The sequence below is a fragment of the Podarcis muralis genome, chromosome 7 (assembly GCF_964188315.1).
Source record: "Podarcis muralis chromosome 7, rPodMur119.hap1.1, whole genome shotgun sequence".
NCBI classification, from domain to species: Eukaryota; Metazoa; Chordata; class Lepidosauria; order Squamata; family Lacertidae; genus Podarcis; species Podarcis muralis.
Window position 1 is genome coordinate 10,077,646 of NC_135661.1, and position 14,992 is coordinate 10,092,637.

The 14,992-nt window shown below is 50.0% G+C and overlaps 1 protein-coding gene across 1 annotated transcript; it reads right to left on the reverse strand.

Annotated features, from left to right (window-relative positions):
• Positions 1-2,040: 2,040 nt before the first annotated feature.
• LOC114602998 (interleukin-36 alpha-like) lies at positions 2,041-14,014 on the reverse strand. Its single transcript, XM_077931198.1, has 7 exons — positions 13,872-14,014; positions 11,340-11,385; positions 9,561-9,600; positions 8,283-8,445; positions 6,521-6,697; positions 4,231-4,370; positions 2,041-3,573 (listed from the first exon to the last, which is right to left on the reverse strand). The coding sequence occupies exons 2-7, from the start codon at positions 11,375-11,377 to the stop codon at positions 3,364-3,366; spliced, it is 768 nt and encodes a 255-aa protein (XP_077787324.1). The 5' UTR covers positions 11,378-11,385; positions 13,872-14,014; the 3' UTR covers positions 2,041-3,363.
• Between the last annotated feature and the right edge of the window lie 978 nt (positions 14,015-14,992).

Genomic DNA, 14,992 nt, shown 5'->3' on the forward strand with positions numbered 1-14,992 from the left:
GTTCTTTCAGAAAGGGAAAGGAGACTCCCCCGGCCGCGCCCCTCGCGCCTTAGCCACGCCCAGGGCCAACTCCCCTTGCCACGCCCCCTTCTCCGCTCTGATGCCGAAGTTTTCCCACGTGCAAAAAGCCCCGCCTCGGTGGTGGGGGCGGGGCTGCGCAGGGCTCCCCACCCCCCTTTTTAAAGGGTGTCCAGCCCCTCCCCGCCCCCCCCCCCCGCAAATCCTGTGCTCAAACAGGAGCGCCTGGACTGCAAGGGGTTTTGTCCTGGGTGGTGGTGTGTGTGTGTGTGTGAAGGCAGCCCCTTGTCAATCATGGGATTACGTGATTCCTGCATTGCAGGGGGGTTAGACTAGATGACCCTGAGTGGTCCCTTCTCAGTCTATGATTCAGTGACGCGTGTCCCCGCCCACCTATCAAAGTTGGGCCCTAGGTAGAGATCTGGCAGCCGCCTCACACTATCCAGACAATGGAACCCTACTTCATGCGAAAGGCTGGGCTGGATGAATCCCAAACCGGAATTAAGACTGCCGGAAGAAATATCAACAACCTCAAATATGCAGATGACACAGCCTTGATGGCAGAAAGTGAGGAGGAATTAAAGAACCTTTTAATGAGGGTGAAAGAGGAGAGAGCAAAATATGGTCTGAAGCTCAACATCAAAAAAAACGAAGATCATGGCCTCCTGGCAAATAGAAGGGGAGGAAATGGAGGCAGTGAGAAATTTTACTTTCTTGGGCTCCATGATCACTGCAGATGGTGACAGCAGCCACGGAATTAAAAGACGCCTGCTTCTTGGGAGAAAAGCAATGACAAACCTAGACAGCATCTTAAAAAGCAGAGACGTCACCTTGCCAACAAAGGTCCGTATGGTTAAAGCTCTGGTTTTCCCAGTAGTGATGTATGGAAGTGAGAGCTGGACCATAAAGAAGGCTGATCGCTGAAGAATTGATGCTTTTGAATGATGGTGCTGGAGGAGACTCTTGAGAGTCCCATGGACTGCAAGAAGATCAAACCTATCCATTCTTAAGGAAATCAGCCCTGAGTGCTCACTGGAAGGACAGATCCTGAAGCTGAGGCTCCAATACTTTGGCCACCTCATGAGAAGAGAAGACTCCCTGGAAAAGACCCTGATGTTGGGAAAGATGGAGGGCACAAGGAGAAGGGGACGACAGAGGACAAGGTGGTTGGACAGTGTTCTCGAAGCTACAAACATGAGTCTGACCAAACTGCAGGAGGCAGTGGAAGATAGGAGTGCCTGGTGTGCTGTGGTCCATGGGGTCACGAAGAGTCGGACATGACTAAACGACTAAACAACAACAGACTAGACGACCCTGGGTGGTCCCATCCCAGTCTATGATTCAGTGATGGGTGTCCCTGCCCACCTAGGTAGAGATCTGGCAGCCCCCTCGCACCATCCAGACAATGGACCCCCCTCCCCTTCCAGGCTTAACTGTACCTTCAAGTTACAGGTAGGTAGCCGTGGGTTTTTTGTTTTTTTTAAAAAATAATTTTTATTGATTTTCTTTTCTCAAATAAATATTCAACATCATCTTTTAACATCCATTTTCTAGTTTTCCCCTCCCCGTTGACCTCCCCCAACTTCCATTTCTGGTTTATTAAACCAAATGTTACATTCTGCTGTTTATACATAATGTTCTATTGTCACTAATTGTATTTCTTGTTTTCTGTAAAGAAAATTGTAAATGTTTATTTAAATCCTGCCAACGAGTCCATTTTTTTTTTGTTGTTTCTGCAAGTATGTTGTAAAGGGTTCCCATTCTTTTCAAAGTCACTATTGTCCTTTTCACGCAGTTTGTCCGTTTGCCAGTTCTGCCTATCTCATAATTTTTTCTTGCCATTGTTCTTTAGATGGTATATTTCCAGTCTTCCAGTTTTGTGCTGTTAGAATTCTTGCTGCTGTAGTAGCATACATAAATAATGTCCGATTTTTCTTCGTCATTTCTTGTCCTAGAATACCTAACAGAAAGGCTTCTGGTTTCTTCACAAAAGTTATTTTAAACATTCCCCCCCCCCAAATCATTATATATCATTTCACACATCTTACAATCCCACCACATATGATAAAATGTACCTTCTCCTTCTTTACATCCCCAACAGTTCTTTTGTTCTGTTTTGTACATTTTGGCCAGTTTTAATGGTGTAATGTACCACCTATACAAGGGATGCGGGTGGCACTGTGGTCTAAACCACTGAGCCTTGGGCTTGCCAATCAGAAGGTCCCGTTGTTCAGTCCCAGCTCCTACCCACCTAGCAGTTCGAAAGTACGTCAAAGTGCAAGTAGATAAATAGGTACTGCTCTGGCAGGAAGGTAAACGGCGTTTCCGTGCGCTGCTCTGGTTCGCCAGAAGCGGCTTAGTCATACTGGCCACATGATCCGGAAGCTGTATGCCGGCTCCCTCGGCCAATAAAGCGAGATGAGCGCCACAACCCCAGAGTCGTCCACAACTGAACCTAACGGTCAGGGGTACCTTTACCTTTACCACTTGGGTTAAGTACTTAATTTGTTCCGGAGGTCTGTTCTTAACCTGAAACTGTTCTTAACCTGAAGCACCACTTTGGCTAATGGGGCCTCCTGCTGCCGTGCCGCTAGAACCCGATTTCTGTTCTTATCCTGAAGCAAAGTTCTTAACCTGAAGCACTATTTCTGGGTTAGCGGACTGTTTAACCTGAAGCGTATGTAACCAGAGGTACCACTGTATACAATCCATAAACTTCAAGTTCACTTTCCAAAGCCTTATCCAGTTGTCCAATTGTATGTTGTGACCTATATCTTGTGCCCACTTAATCATTACTGCTTTAACTTCCTCATCTTTTGTTTCCCATTCCAACAGGATATTATATGCCTTCTTTAACAATTTAGAATTGTCAATTTAGAATCCTTTTGGAATTTGGAAACTGTGTAGGTGAATGTTGTGTAGCCGTGTTGGTCTGCTGTAGTCAAAACAAAATAAAAAAAATTTCCTTCCAGTAAGGATCAAAATATTCAAGTAGGTCAATGCTAATAAATAAATAAATAAGCAAGTGAATGAGCGAATGAACGAATAAACAAATAAACATTTCCATATACAGTATATATATGATAAAAAAAACATGTTGACAAAAACTGCTCTGAGAGTTGTGTTTTTTTACAATCAAGCAGTGTATAAATTTTTTGAAATAAATAAATAAATAAATAAATAAATAAATAAATAACTAAATAGACAAATACATAAATAGTATAACGTGCAAGCACAGGAACTGGGATTTCTGTACATGGTACATACGTGGCCCCTGAGAAATTCAGGCAGCCTAAAAAGACAACCAACCAAACAACATACCACTGTGGCTGCAAACATTAATGGTTATAAAAATAAATGAAAGTCGGTGTAGAAACGTTCTCCGATGACGTTGTGCATCTGTACGTAGCCATTATCGTTTGGGGTGGCCATGTACCACCCGGGACAGATCAGGGACTGGAAAGTGAAGGTTTCGCTCACTGGGCTGGTGGGCTTGTAATAAAAGAGGTACTTCTGGTTGTCTCCGGAGATTTCCTTCAGGGGCTTCTCCGCTTCCTAGAGGAAAGGGAGAGCGGTCAGGGGGCTGCCACACTCCCCAGCACACACAGCCAGAGTCTTGGGGTCCACACAGAGCTGCCTGAGGAGCATAGCTGTCAACTTACAGATTTGAAAATAAGGGACCAGCAGCCAAAATAAGGGATTTTCCGGGCACAGGTATGTTCAACTTCTGAGCCCCTCCGAGCCAAAGGCAGAAAGCCTAGCCAGCAGCCAAACGAAGCCTCAAGCGGTGGTTCCCACAGTGCAGCAACCCGGCAAAGGGGATGCAGCAAGGAAAACCACCGTCACCTCTCTGCTGGGAAGTGCTGAGCAAAGGCGAGTCCCCAGGCAACGCGGCCGATTTGAACGGCACAAGGCATGCAAGCTCCGCCTCCCAGTCGTTCTTCGACTCCTTATTGGGTGAGCAACGCAGCCAAGCAACACAGTTGGAGCCTCCCTCCTCCCTGGCCGGCAGGGAGGGAGGGAGAGGAGCTGCTTCCTTTGAAACCCGGGAAATTTAAGGGACATCATCAATAAGGGACAGCAGCGGGACACGGCGCTGGGATAAGGGAGTTTCCCGCCAAATAAGGGACGCTTGACAGCTATGCTGAGGAGCCCCATGCATTTTGTGGGGGGCGCTGGAGCTCTACTGCTCACCTCCTACTCACTACTCACCTCCAGCTGCAGGCGGCAGCCATCGCCCTCCTTGACGCACGCCAAGTACAGCTTGCTGCCGACAATGTCCAGAGCGACCAGCTGCCCAGACGTGGCATCGCTGCCCAGCGGTGAGCGATAGAAACGCAGGTCCAGTTCCACTGGGGAGAAACCAAAGGGCAAATCCTGCCTCAGTTCTGATGAGCTCAAGGTCCAGAACCCTTGCAGAGGGAGGAGCTTGAGCTTTGGCTATGTCTCTCCAAGCCCCCTGCTCCTGGGTGTGTGCTTCCAGTACACAGAATCATAGATCAGGCACAGGGTGGGTTTCTGGTCTCCTGCCTGTGCCCCTAGCTGATGTCCTCACCGATTCCCTGCTGAAACGTCTAGAGGGGTGACTTGAAATGCAAGTGCAATGACAAGCAGGCCGTATCGCTCTCTTGGGACACTTTTTCATGTGACCCAGGCCAGCAGACTTTCACAGCTTAAGCAGGAGATCTTCCTTGACGCTGGATTTCCCCTGTTTCGTTATATTTATGAACATTTATAAATCGCTAAGTGGGACGCGGGTGGCGCTGTGGGTAAAAGCCTCAGTGCCTAGGGCTTGCCGATCGAAAGGTCGGCGGTTCGAATCCCCGCAGCGGGGTGCGCTCCCGCTGCTCGGTCCCAGCGCCTGCCAACCTAGCAGTTCGAAAGCACCCCCGGGTGCAAGTAGATAAATAGGGACCGCTTACTAGCGGGAAGGTAAACGGTGTTTCCGTGTGCTGCGCTGGCTCGCCAGATGCAGCTTTGTCACGCTGGCCATGTGACCCGGAAGTGTCTCCGGACAGCCTTTACCTTTACCTTTACCTTTATAAATCGCTAAGTAGGTCCCATGAAACTTGGTACATTTGAACCACCTAATGTATGGGTAGGCAAACTAAGGCCCGGGGGCCGAATAAGGCCCAGTTGCCTTCTAAATCCGGCCCGCGGACGGTCTGGGAATCAGCATGTTTTTACATGAGTATAATGTGTCCTTTTATTTAAAATGCATCTCTGGGTTGTTTGTTGGGTCTGCCTGGTGTTTTGACATGAGTAGAATGTGTGCTTTTACAGTGGTACCTCTGGATGCGAACGGGATCCATTCCGGAGCCCCATTCGCATCCTGAAGCGAACGTAAGACACATCTGTGCGTGCGTGGGCCACATTTCGCCACTTCCGCGAGCGACGTCGTTTTGAGCCTCTGCGCATGCGGCGAAACCCAGAAGTAATGAGCTCCATTACTTCCGGGTCGCCACGGAGCGCAACCCGAAAATATTTAAGCTGAAGCGTATTCATCCCGAGGTATGACTGTACAGTGGTACCTCGGGTTAAGTAATTCGTTCCGGAGGTCTGTTCTTAACCTGAAACTGTTCTTAAGCTGAAGCACCACTTTAGCTAATGGGGCCTCCTGCTGCCGCTGCGCTGCCGGAGCACAATTTCTGTTCTCATCCTGAAGCAAAGTAATATTTCTGGGTTAGCGGAGTCTGTAACCTGAAGCGCATGTAACCTGAAGCGTATGTAACCCGAGGTACCACTGTATTCAAATTGCATCTCTGGCTTATTTGTGAGGCATAGGAATTTGTTCATTTCCACAAGGTCTGAGGGACAGTGGACCGGCCCCCTGCTGAAAAAGTTTGCTGACCCCAGACCTGATACATAAGCATTAGATGCCAGGGATGCTCTGATCTCGCCCTCCGCCTGCAAAAAAGATGTACCTTGCCCTGACATCGAAATATATGCCAAGAGGAGGCTGGGCATGCCACAACCTGGGAGCTAGCACAGAGAAGACCCTCTTACTGTTTCCCTATCTTTCATTGACCAAACTGTTGGAGACCATTGGAGACAGACCCAGCATGGACACCTGCCAGCCTGCTCTACCCTGGTACCCTCCAGATGCCTTGGAGCGTCTATAACTCGCCCTACAGTGCTGCTTGGCAGGAGAAAGGAGGGAGGCTGGTGTATGAGGGAAGATGGAGAGGTGGCATGCTGGCACTTTCAAATATCTGAAGGGCTGTCCTACGGAAGATGGAGCCAGCTTGTCTTCTGCTGCTCCAGAGGGCAGAACCCAGACCAATGGGTTGAAATGGCAAGGAAGGAGATTCTGAGTAAATGTTAGGAAGAGCCATTGCACAGTGCAACCGGACTCCCTCAGAAGGTGGCAGATTCTCCTTCACTGGAGATTTTAAAGCAGAGGTTGGATGGCCATCAGAGAGAGATTATTTAGCTTTGCAGGGGGTTGGACTAGATGACCCCGGCGGGTCCCTTCCAGCTCTATGCTTCCATGATTCCTTACCTGGCTTGTCGCTGGCTTGTAAGTGCAAGGCAAGGAGCTTGGGCTGCCCTGGGGTCCCCTCCAGGAAAAAGCACTTGTTGTCAAGGTCCTGGATAGTCCACCTTTGCACCTTGTCATAGGTGTAAGCAGAAGGAGGCCCTGAAGACACAAGGCTGGCTTTGGCAAAGGAGGATGGACCTGGACATGCAAGAGGGAACAGGGAGCATTATGGTCAGCACAAGGGAGAGGCCAGCAAGACTTGGAAGCTCTTGCTACAACCCTTCCAGAACAATCCTCTCGACGCTCCTTCTGGTGGAAGCGATAGTCTCCCAATCTTAACACATCTTTATCCTCTAAAGACCTCAGATTGGTACACATGGTTCTCTGCCAGCTCATGTTTCCCTGTGAGGTAGGTTAGGTAAAGGTGAAGGGGCCCCTGACCATTAGGTCCAGTCGTGACCGACTCTGGGGTTGCGGCGCTCATCTCGCTTTATTGGCTGAGGGAGCCGGCGTACAGCTTCTGGGTCATGTGGCCAGCAGGACTAAGCCGCTTCTGGCAAACCAGAGCAGCGCACGGAAACACAGTTTACCTTCCCGCCAGAGCGGTACCTATTTATCTACTTGCACTTTGACGCGCTTTCGAACTGCTAGGTTGGCAGGAGCAGGGACCGAACAACAGGAGCTCACCCCGTTGCTGGGATTCGAACTGCTGATCTTCTGATTGGCAAGTCCTAGGCTCTGTGGCAAGTCCTAATGTCATCCAGCGAGCCTCATGGCCGTGTGGGAACTTGCATAAGAACATAAGCAGAGCCAGAAGGAACATTTTATCATATGTGGTGGGAGTGTAAGAAAGTAAAGAACTTCTGGGAAATGATATATAACGAGATGAAAAAGATGTTGAAATATATGTTTTTAAAAAAACTAGAAGCATTTTTACTTGGTATTATAGGTCAGGATATTCATAGGCAAGATGTTAAACTGTTTTTATATGCAACAACAGCAGCAAGAGTATTGTTAGCCCAGAAATGGAAGCAAGAAGAAATTCCGATGAAAGAAGAATGGCAGGCGAAATTAATGGACTATGCAGAACTGGACAAAATGACAGGAAGGATTCAAAACCTGTGGGAACAGAGATTTGCAGAAGATTGGAAGAAGTACATGAACTATTTGAAGAGCAATTGTAATCAACAAATTACGCTAGTAGGATTACAAGAAGCTTTGTAAGGAGAAATATATGAAACGTTACAAATTAGATAAAGAAAAGAGATATTGGATATGAGTATTAAATGTAATAGGGAAAGTAAGAAATGTATACTAAGAGATTAGATTGGAAAATTTTCAGACAGGATTGATGGAAGTCAAAAAATTGTATAAGATGTAAAAGTATGTTTAATTACTGTTGAAAATGGTATGTTAAAAAACTAATAAAAATTTATATATATATATATTAAAAAAAGAACATGAGCAGAGCCTGCTGGATCAGACCAATGGACCGTCTAAGTCCAGCTTCCTCTTCTCACAGGGGCCACCCAAATCCCCGTAGGAAACCAGCAAACAGGATTGGACCCAAGGACCCTCTCCCCTCTTGTGGTTTCCAGCAACGGACATTCAGAAGCACAGCTGCCTCCAACTGTGGAGCCAGAGTCCGGCCGTAGTGGCTAGTAGCTGTCAATGGCTTCCTCCTCCTCCATGAGGACGTCCAATCCCCTTTTAGAGCACTGCCATCCTTTGGAACTCCTCGCCACTTAAAACTGGGACTGGCTGAATAGAGGGAGCTCAGTACCTTCCACCAAGTTGCTGGTCAGCATCGCGCTCAGGTCGGCATCTGTGAACAGCCTGCTGCGGCTGGGCCTTCTCCGTCTCGGTGGCTGCGTGCTGGGCTTGGTTGCGGCATCTTCTAGAACGGAAAGGATACCTGCGTGCTGGAACGACTGATAGAAGGAGATCTATAAGGGGGAAAATCAGCTGGAATAGTCAGAACGGGGCCCTGGAACAAACAGTGCAAGGTGTCCCCTTATGGAAAGAGCTCAAGGGAGCAGCCCCTTCCTCAGAGGCTCTGGCTCATTCTGATGAGACCTCCTGCCGCTCCCTCCAAATGCACCCTGCTTTCGCCCCTTCTCTTCCGCCTGCTCCCATTGCACCCAGCCAAGGGCTTGGCTCTCAGGCACCCGAGGGAAGGAAGTGGTTGCTGCTGTTGTCTGCTGCTGATAAGAATGCCCAGGCCCTTCTTGGAATAACAGGTTTGGAACTGCCCAAGAAAGATGTCAAATTGTTTTTGTATGCCACAACTGCAGCAAGAATTTGGTTAGCTAAGAATTGAAAAACACAAGAAGTTCCAGCAGTGGAGGAATGGCAGATGAAGATGATGGATTTTTCGGAGGGAGGGCAGGAGGCCTGGGGGCCTCGCGGAAAAGATCTGGGGCTGTGTCCCTCCCCAACAATAGTCCTGAGCCTAACTATATGGCACTGTGCTTAAGTGCCAGGTGAAAAACACCTTGGCCTACAGCCCTCTGTCTGGAAGGGCGAATTCCTGGGCTGAGTCCCAAGCCTTCCCTGCCCTCTGGGTACCATTGAAGCCACTCTGATAGCCTTGCAAGCCACCCCCATTCTCAGGTAAAAAAGATAAAGGTACCCCTGCCCGTACGGGCCAGTCTTGACAGACTCTAGGGTTGTGCGCCCATCTCACTCAAGAGGCCAGCGCTGTCCGGAGACACTTCCGGGTCACGTGGCCAGCGTGACAAAGCCGCATCTGGCGAGCCAGCACAGCACACGGAAACGCCGTTTACCTTCCCGCCAGTAAGCGGTCCCTATTTATCTACTTGCACCCGGGGGTGCTTTCGAACTGCTAGGTTGGCAGGCGCTGGGACCGAGCAACGGGAGCGCACCCTGTCGCGGGGATTCGAACCGCCGACCTTTCGATCGGCAAGCCCTAGGCGCTGAGGCTTTTACCCATAGCGCCACCCGCGTCCCTCCCCCATTCTCAAGTGGGAGCCGAATAAGGGGGTGAGCTGTGTTATGGGGTTTTCCCTTCCCACCCCGCAAAATGCTGAAGGTTTCTTACCTCGTTGCCGAATGAGAACTCCATCTCCATCTCTTCCTCACTAGAAGGGAAGGGGGACGGGGAAGGAGGTGAAGAAGAGAGTTTGGATTCTGAGATAGCAGACCCTTAAGGATAAAAAGGTAAAGGTACCCCTGCCCGTACGGGCCAGTCTTGACAGACTCTGAGGTTGTGCGCCCATCTCACTTAAGAGGCCAGGGGCCAGCGCTGTCCGGAGACACTTCCGGGTCACGTGGGATAGGACTTTAAGGATAGGACTTAAGGATAGGACTCAATAATAATAATAATAATAAATAATAATAATAAATTTTATTTATACCCTGCCCTCCCCAGCCAAGTCCAGGCTCAGGGCGGCTAACACCCGATAGAAAAACAAATTGATTGAAATACAACTTAAAAACAAGATTAAAATACAACATTAAAACGTCAAAACATTAAAATTAAAATACAGCCTCATTTGAATGGAAACTCAAATCAACAACTTTTTGGGGGATGAAAATGTCAGGTTTTCACCAAGGCTAACTTTCCAGACTGGTCCTACATGGGCCAGAAAAAAGCCAGGGAAGTCCCCAAATAGGAGTTCCATCACAGGAGGAGAAAGGAAAAAAGAAGAGGGGGAGTAAAAAAAAAAAAAAGTGGTGGTTATGCCCACCACTGCCCTGGCCAGCTGGTGACTCTTCCCATCCAGGCGACAGCAGGGCTAGGAAGGCAAGAAGGCCGCCCTGGGGCCTTGCAGCACCGGTTGGGGTGGGAAGATGCCAGAGACGGTGGCACTCCTCAGAGGGGTACGCAGGAGCCCCGCAATGGGAGAACAGAACGATGGAGTAGAGACGCTCCTTCAGATATACTGGACCGAGGCCATTTAGGGCTTTAAATGTCAACACCAACACTTTGAATTGTGCTCAGAAATGCACTGGGAGCCAATGGTAGGTCTTTCATGACTGGTGTTATGTGGTCTCAGCGGCCGCTCCTAGTCACCAGTCTGGCTGCCGCATTCTGGATTACTTGTAGTTCCCATTATGGGAAACCTGCAAGCAGGTTTGGGGTGCAAGAGCCCTCTCCGGTCCCGCAGTTTGCCAGCGACTGGCATCCAGGAGCATTGCTACCTCCAACTGGGAAGGCAGAGCGCAGCCTCTGACAGTAAGGTAAAGGTAAAGGTACCCCTGCCCGTACGGGCCAGTCTTGCCAGACTCTAGGGTTGTGCGCTCATCTCATTCTATGGGCCGGGAGCCAGCGCTGTCCGCAGACACTTCCGGGTCACGTGGCCAGCGTGACAAGCTGCATCTGGCGAGCCAGCGCAGCACACGGAACGCCGTTTACCTTCCCGCTGGTAAGCGGTCCCTATTTATCTACTTGCACCCGAAGGTGCTTTCGAACTGCTATGTTGGCAGGTGCTAGACCGAATGACGGGAGCACACCCCGCTGTGGGGATTCGAACCGCCGACCTTTCGATCGGCAAGTCCTAGACGCTGAGGCTTTAACCCACAGCGCCACCTGTGTCCCCCTCTGACAGTGGCTAGTAGCTATTGACAACCTACTCTTCTTTTACAGCCACCCAAGTTGCGTGCAGAGACGTTGTGTTGCCCTCTGTTCCAGGCGGCAAGTGGGTCAGCCCTGCTGAGGAGCAATGATGAGGTTCAAGGACTGTGGGGGGGGGGCGCTCCATGACTTCCTATGGGGCCACCAATCACACCCCACCACAGAAAACCCTGCTTCTGCCTCTGCATAAGCAGGTACCAGGAGTGCAGATGACCCAGCAAGGAAAGCGGGAAAGATTCTCACCTGATGTCTCTCAGCAACACATCTGGGACTCTGGCCATGGTTGTGTCTGGAAAGGGAAAAGTGCAAGGGTGAGCCCCACCAGCCACAGCACCCCCCTTGAATAGGGTTCCCATACACCCCCTTTTTCCAGGACATGTCCTTTTTTTCAGGGTTAAAATTTCTGTCCAGGTGGATTTTTTAAATTTGCTGAAATGTCTCTGGCTATAACGTATTGTTCGCTCTATAGGACGCACTTTTCCCCCTCCAAAAATTAAGGTGAAATGTGTGTGCGTCCTATAGAGCGAATGCAGGCTGCGCGGCTAAGCCCAAAGCCAGAACAGGGAGACGAAGCGCTGCAGAGCGCCTTCACCCCGCTGCCCTGCAGAGGCTAGAAAAGCTGTTCTCAAGGCTGTTCCCAAGCCAGAACAGCGAGACGGAGCGCTCCGTCTCACTCTTCTAGCTTGGGGATGGCTGCGCAAAGCTATTCCTGAATCCTTTGGAGCACAGCGGGACCTCCCGCTGCGCTCCAAAGGCTTCAGGGATCTTTGAGGCTGGCGGTGGGGGAAAGCAGCGCTTCCCCCCGCCAGCCCCAAAGAGCAGGTCGAAAGGAACCTGGAGCCAAGCCTCTGGAGCCCAGCGGGAACTCCCCGCGTGCTCCAGAGGCTTTGCGTTGTCTTCACTGAATCCTGGAGAGTGAGAGGGGTCAGTGTGCACCGACCCCTCTTGCTCTCCAGGCTTCCAAGGTAGCCGCCTGAAGCCTCCAGAGTGCAGCGGGAATTCCCGCTGCGCTCCAGAGGCTTTGGGTGAATGCACCTTGAACGCACCTTGTTTTAGAGGAGGAGAACAAGAAAATTTCCCTCCCCCCGTTCTCCGCCTCCTATGGTCTGGTGCGTCCTATAGAGCGAAAAATACGGTACATAGACATAACTGGTGGTTGAAGGCTTGCTTTCCTCTTCTCTCCTCCTGCCCCCCCCATAGCAATATACTACAGCTTCTATAGCCTACATAAAGGTAAAGGGACCCCTGATCGTTAGGTCCAGTCGCGGACGACTCTGGGGTTGTGGTGCTCATCTCGCTTTATTGGCCGAGGGAGCTGGCGTACAGCTTCTGGGTCATGTGGCCAGCATGACTAAGCCGCTTCTGGCAAACCAGAGCAGCGCACTGAAACGCCGTTTACCTTCCCACCGGAGCAGTACCTGTTTATATACTTGCATTTTGACATGCTTTCAAACTGCTAGGTTGGCAGCAGCTGGGACCGAGCAACGGGAGCTCAACCCGTCGCAGGGATTCGAACCGCCGACCTTCTGATCGGCAAGCACTAGGCTCAGTGGTTTAACCCACAGCGCCACCCGCCTCCCTTTTATAGCCTACATAGAGTAGGGGTATTTAAAATGAGAGTCATCATAGGGTCCTCCTTTTTGCTCTTCAAAATATGGCAACTCATGCCAGCTGGGCCTTGGACATACCACAGCTCAGGGCCGGAACAATTGTTTTGTTGCTGGAAGTTGTGTTCACTACCCAGTGAAAAACAAATCCTTAGAGAGATTAATAAAACCAAAAATCTAGTAAGTATTTTCCAATGATTTATTGGTAAACATAGATCCTAAATTATAGGGCAGGGGTCAGCAAACATTTTCAGCAGGGGGCTGGTCCACTGTCCCTCAGACCTTGTGGGGGGCCAGATTATATTTTTTGGGGGGGAAAGGAATTAATTCCTATGCCCCACAAATAACCCAGAGATGCATTTTAAATAAAAGGACACATTCTACTCATGTAAAAGCACGCTGAATCCCGCACCATCCGTGGGCCAGATTGAGAAGGCGACTGGGCCGCATCCAGCCCACGGGCCTTAGGTTGCCTACCCCTGCCTTAGACCCTTATTTATTTCATTTAGATATCCCACCTTTGTCTCAAATGAGCTCAAGGTGGCATACATGGTTCATCCCCCCTCCTCATTTAATCCCCACAACAATCTTCTAAGGTAGGTCGGGTTGAGAGGTAGCGGCTGGCCCAAATTCACCACCCAGCAAGCTTCATTCGTGGCCAAGTGGAGGGATTTGAACCCAGCTCCTATTCCGTCACACTAACCCAGACCTTTCCAAACTTTTCATAATGGTGACATACGTTTTAGACATGCATCATTTCGCGACACAATAATTGAGTTTTCCTAGCAAACCAGAGGTTAAACAGCCCCGGCAGGAGCACGGGGAGCGTTTGCGCGAGATGCCAACACACAGTTTGGAAAGCTCTGCTCTAACCACTACACCATATTGCCTCTTGAGCGGCAACCTGCCAAGTGCTGAAAGACATGACCATTCCCTGGAAGCTTCTCTTGGCAACCCCAATTGGCAGGGGGCAAGCTCTGGCAATCTGGGTGGAAGGGGCTGCAGGGTGGAGGGGAAGGAGCTTCAGGATTTGGCTGCAAAGGTGAGCTTGGGTATGCTCTCCAAAGGAAGTCTCCCCATCCATCATCTCCTCGGCAGCACCACCAAGAGAGGAGGATGCCTGTGACCAGGAACCAGGTGGGAGGGGAATCTATGGAGGCATCCTTACCTGTGGTTCTCGATCCAAGGCTGCTTGCTGCTCTTCTGCTTTGGTTCTCACTCCAGAAGCCTCTGTCCAAATTTATAGCATGGAGAAGGTGGGGCTTGAGCCTGGAATTTCCACCTCTGCCTTTTCTACGAACCTGCTGTCAAGCTCGGATTGTGCAATCGACTTTTGCTTGCCTGCAAGGCTGGAAAGTCTTTTGCGTGGGGTGGAGAACTATCTTGGCTCCACCCATGAAAAAGACCAGCTCCTTCCAGGGATCAGATCTTGGAGAGTTCGTGGCCTCTGGCCTGGTTTCTCTAAAATACAAACCATCTGGCTGAACATTTGATCCAAGATGCATAATCTGTCCCCCAAGCCAAGCTTTTTTCTGCTTCTCAAGAGCACAAGCCCAGAATTATTATCCTGTTTTTTTTTTTTTTGCAAATACCAAATGTATGCTTTCAGTTTTTAGCTCCGTAGGTATGAAAGCTGCAAATGCTGGGATAGAGCAGATATTCTGGAGATGTTCCCAAATCAGAAAATTTTGGAAAGATATTGCAGTGGAAATTGAAGGAATGACTGGCTATACCTGTGAATCTTCTAATTTTACAATTTGGATATGTTAAAGAAACTGTGCTAATAGAGGACAGGGAATTAACGCAGCATCTTTGACCCCATTATTCTATGAACTCTTAACTGCTGTCAGAGTTAACAAGGTAAAGGTACCCCTGCCCGTACGGGCCAGTCTTGCCAGACTCTAGGGTTGTGCGCCCATCTCACTCAAGAGGCCGGGGGCCAGCGCTGTCCGGAGACACTTCCGGGTCACGTGGCCAGCGTGACAAGCTGCATCTGGCAAGCCAGCGCAGCACACACGGAACGCCGTTTACCTTCCCGCTTGTAAGCGGTCCCTATTTATCTACTTGCACCCGGGGGTGCTTTCGAACTGCTAGGTTGGCAGGCGCTGGGACCGAACGACGGGAGCGCACCCCGCCGCAGGGATTCGAACCGCCGACCTTTCGATCGGCAAGCCCTAGGCGCTGAGGCTTTTACCCACAGCGCCACCTGCGTCCCATGCTGTCAGAGTTATTATTTGTCAAAACTGGGGGGCGGTAATGAGGACACTGCCCACGAAAGAATGGAGAACA

Bases quoted from the DNA above. Each gene is read 5' to 3' on its own strand.
- LOC114602998 (XM_077931198.1), bottom strand. From the start codon at position 11,377: ATGGCCAGAGTCCCAGATGTGTTGCTGAGAGACATCAG. The intron at 9,601-11,339 runs GTGAGAATCTTT...CTTCCCTTCTAG, and splicing joins GTGTTGCTGAGAGACATCAG to TGAGGAAGAGATGGAGATGG. The intron at 6,698-8,282 runs GTACTGAGCTCC...TTGCATGTCCAG, and splicing joins GACCAGCAACTTGGTGGAAG to GTCCATCCTCCTTTGCCAAA.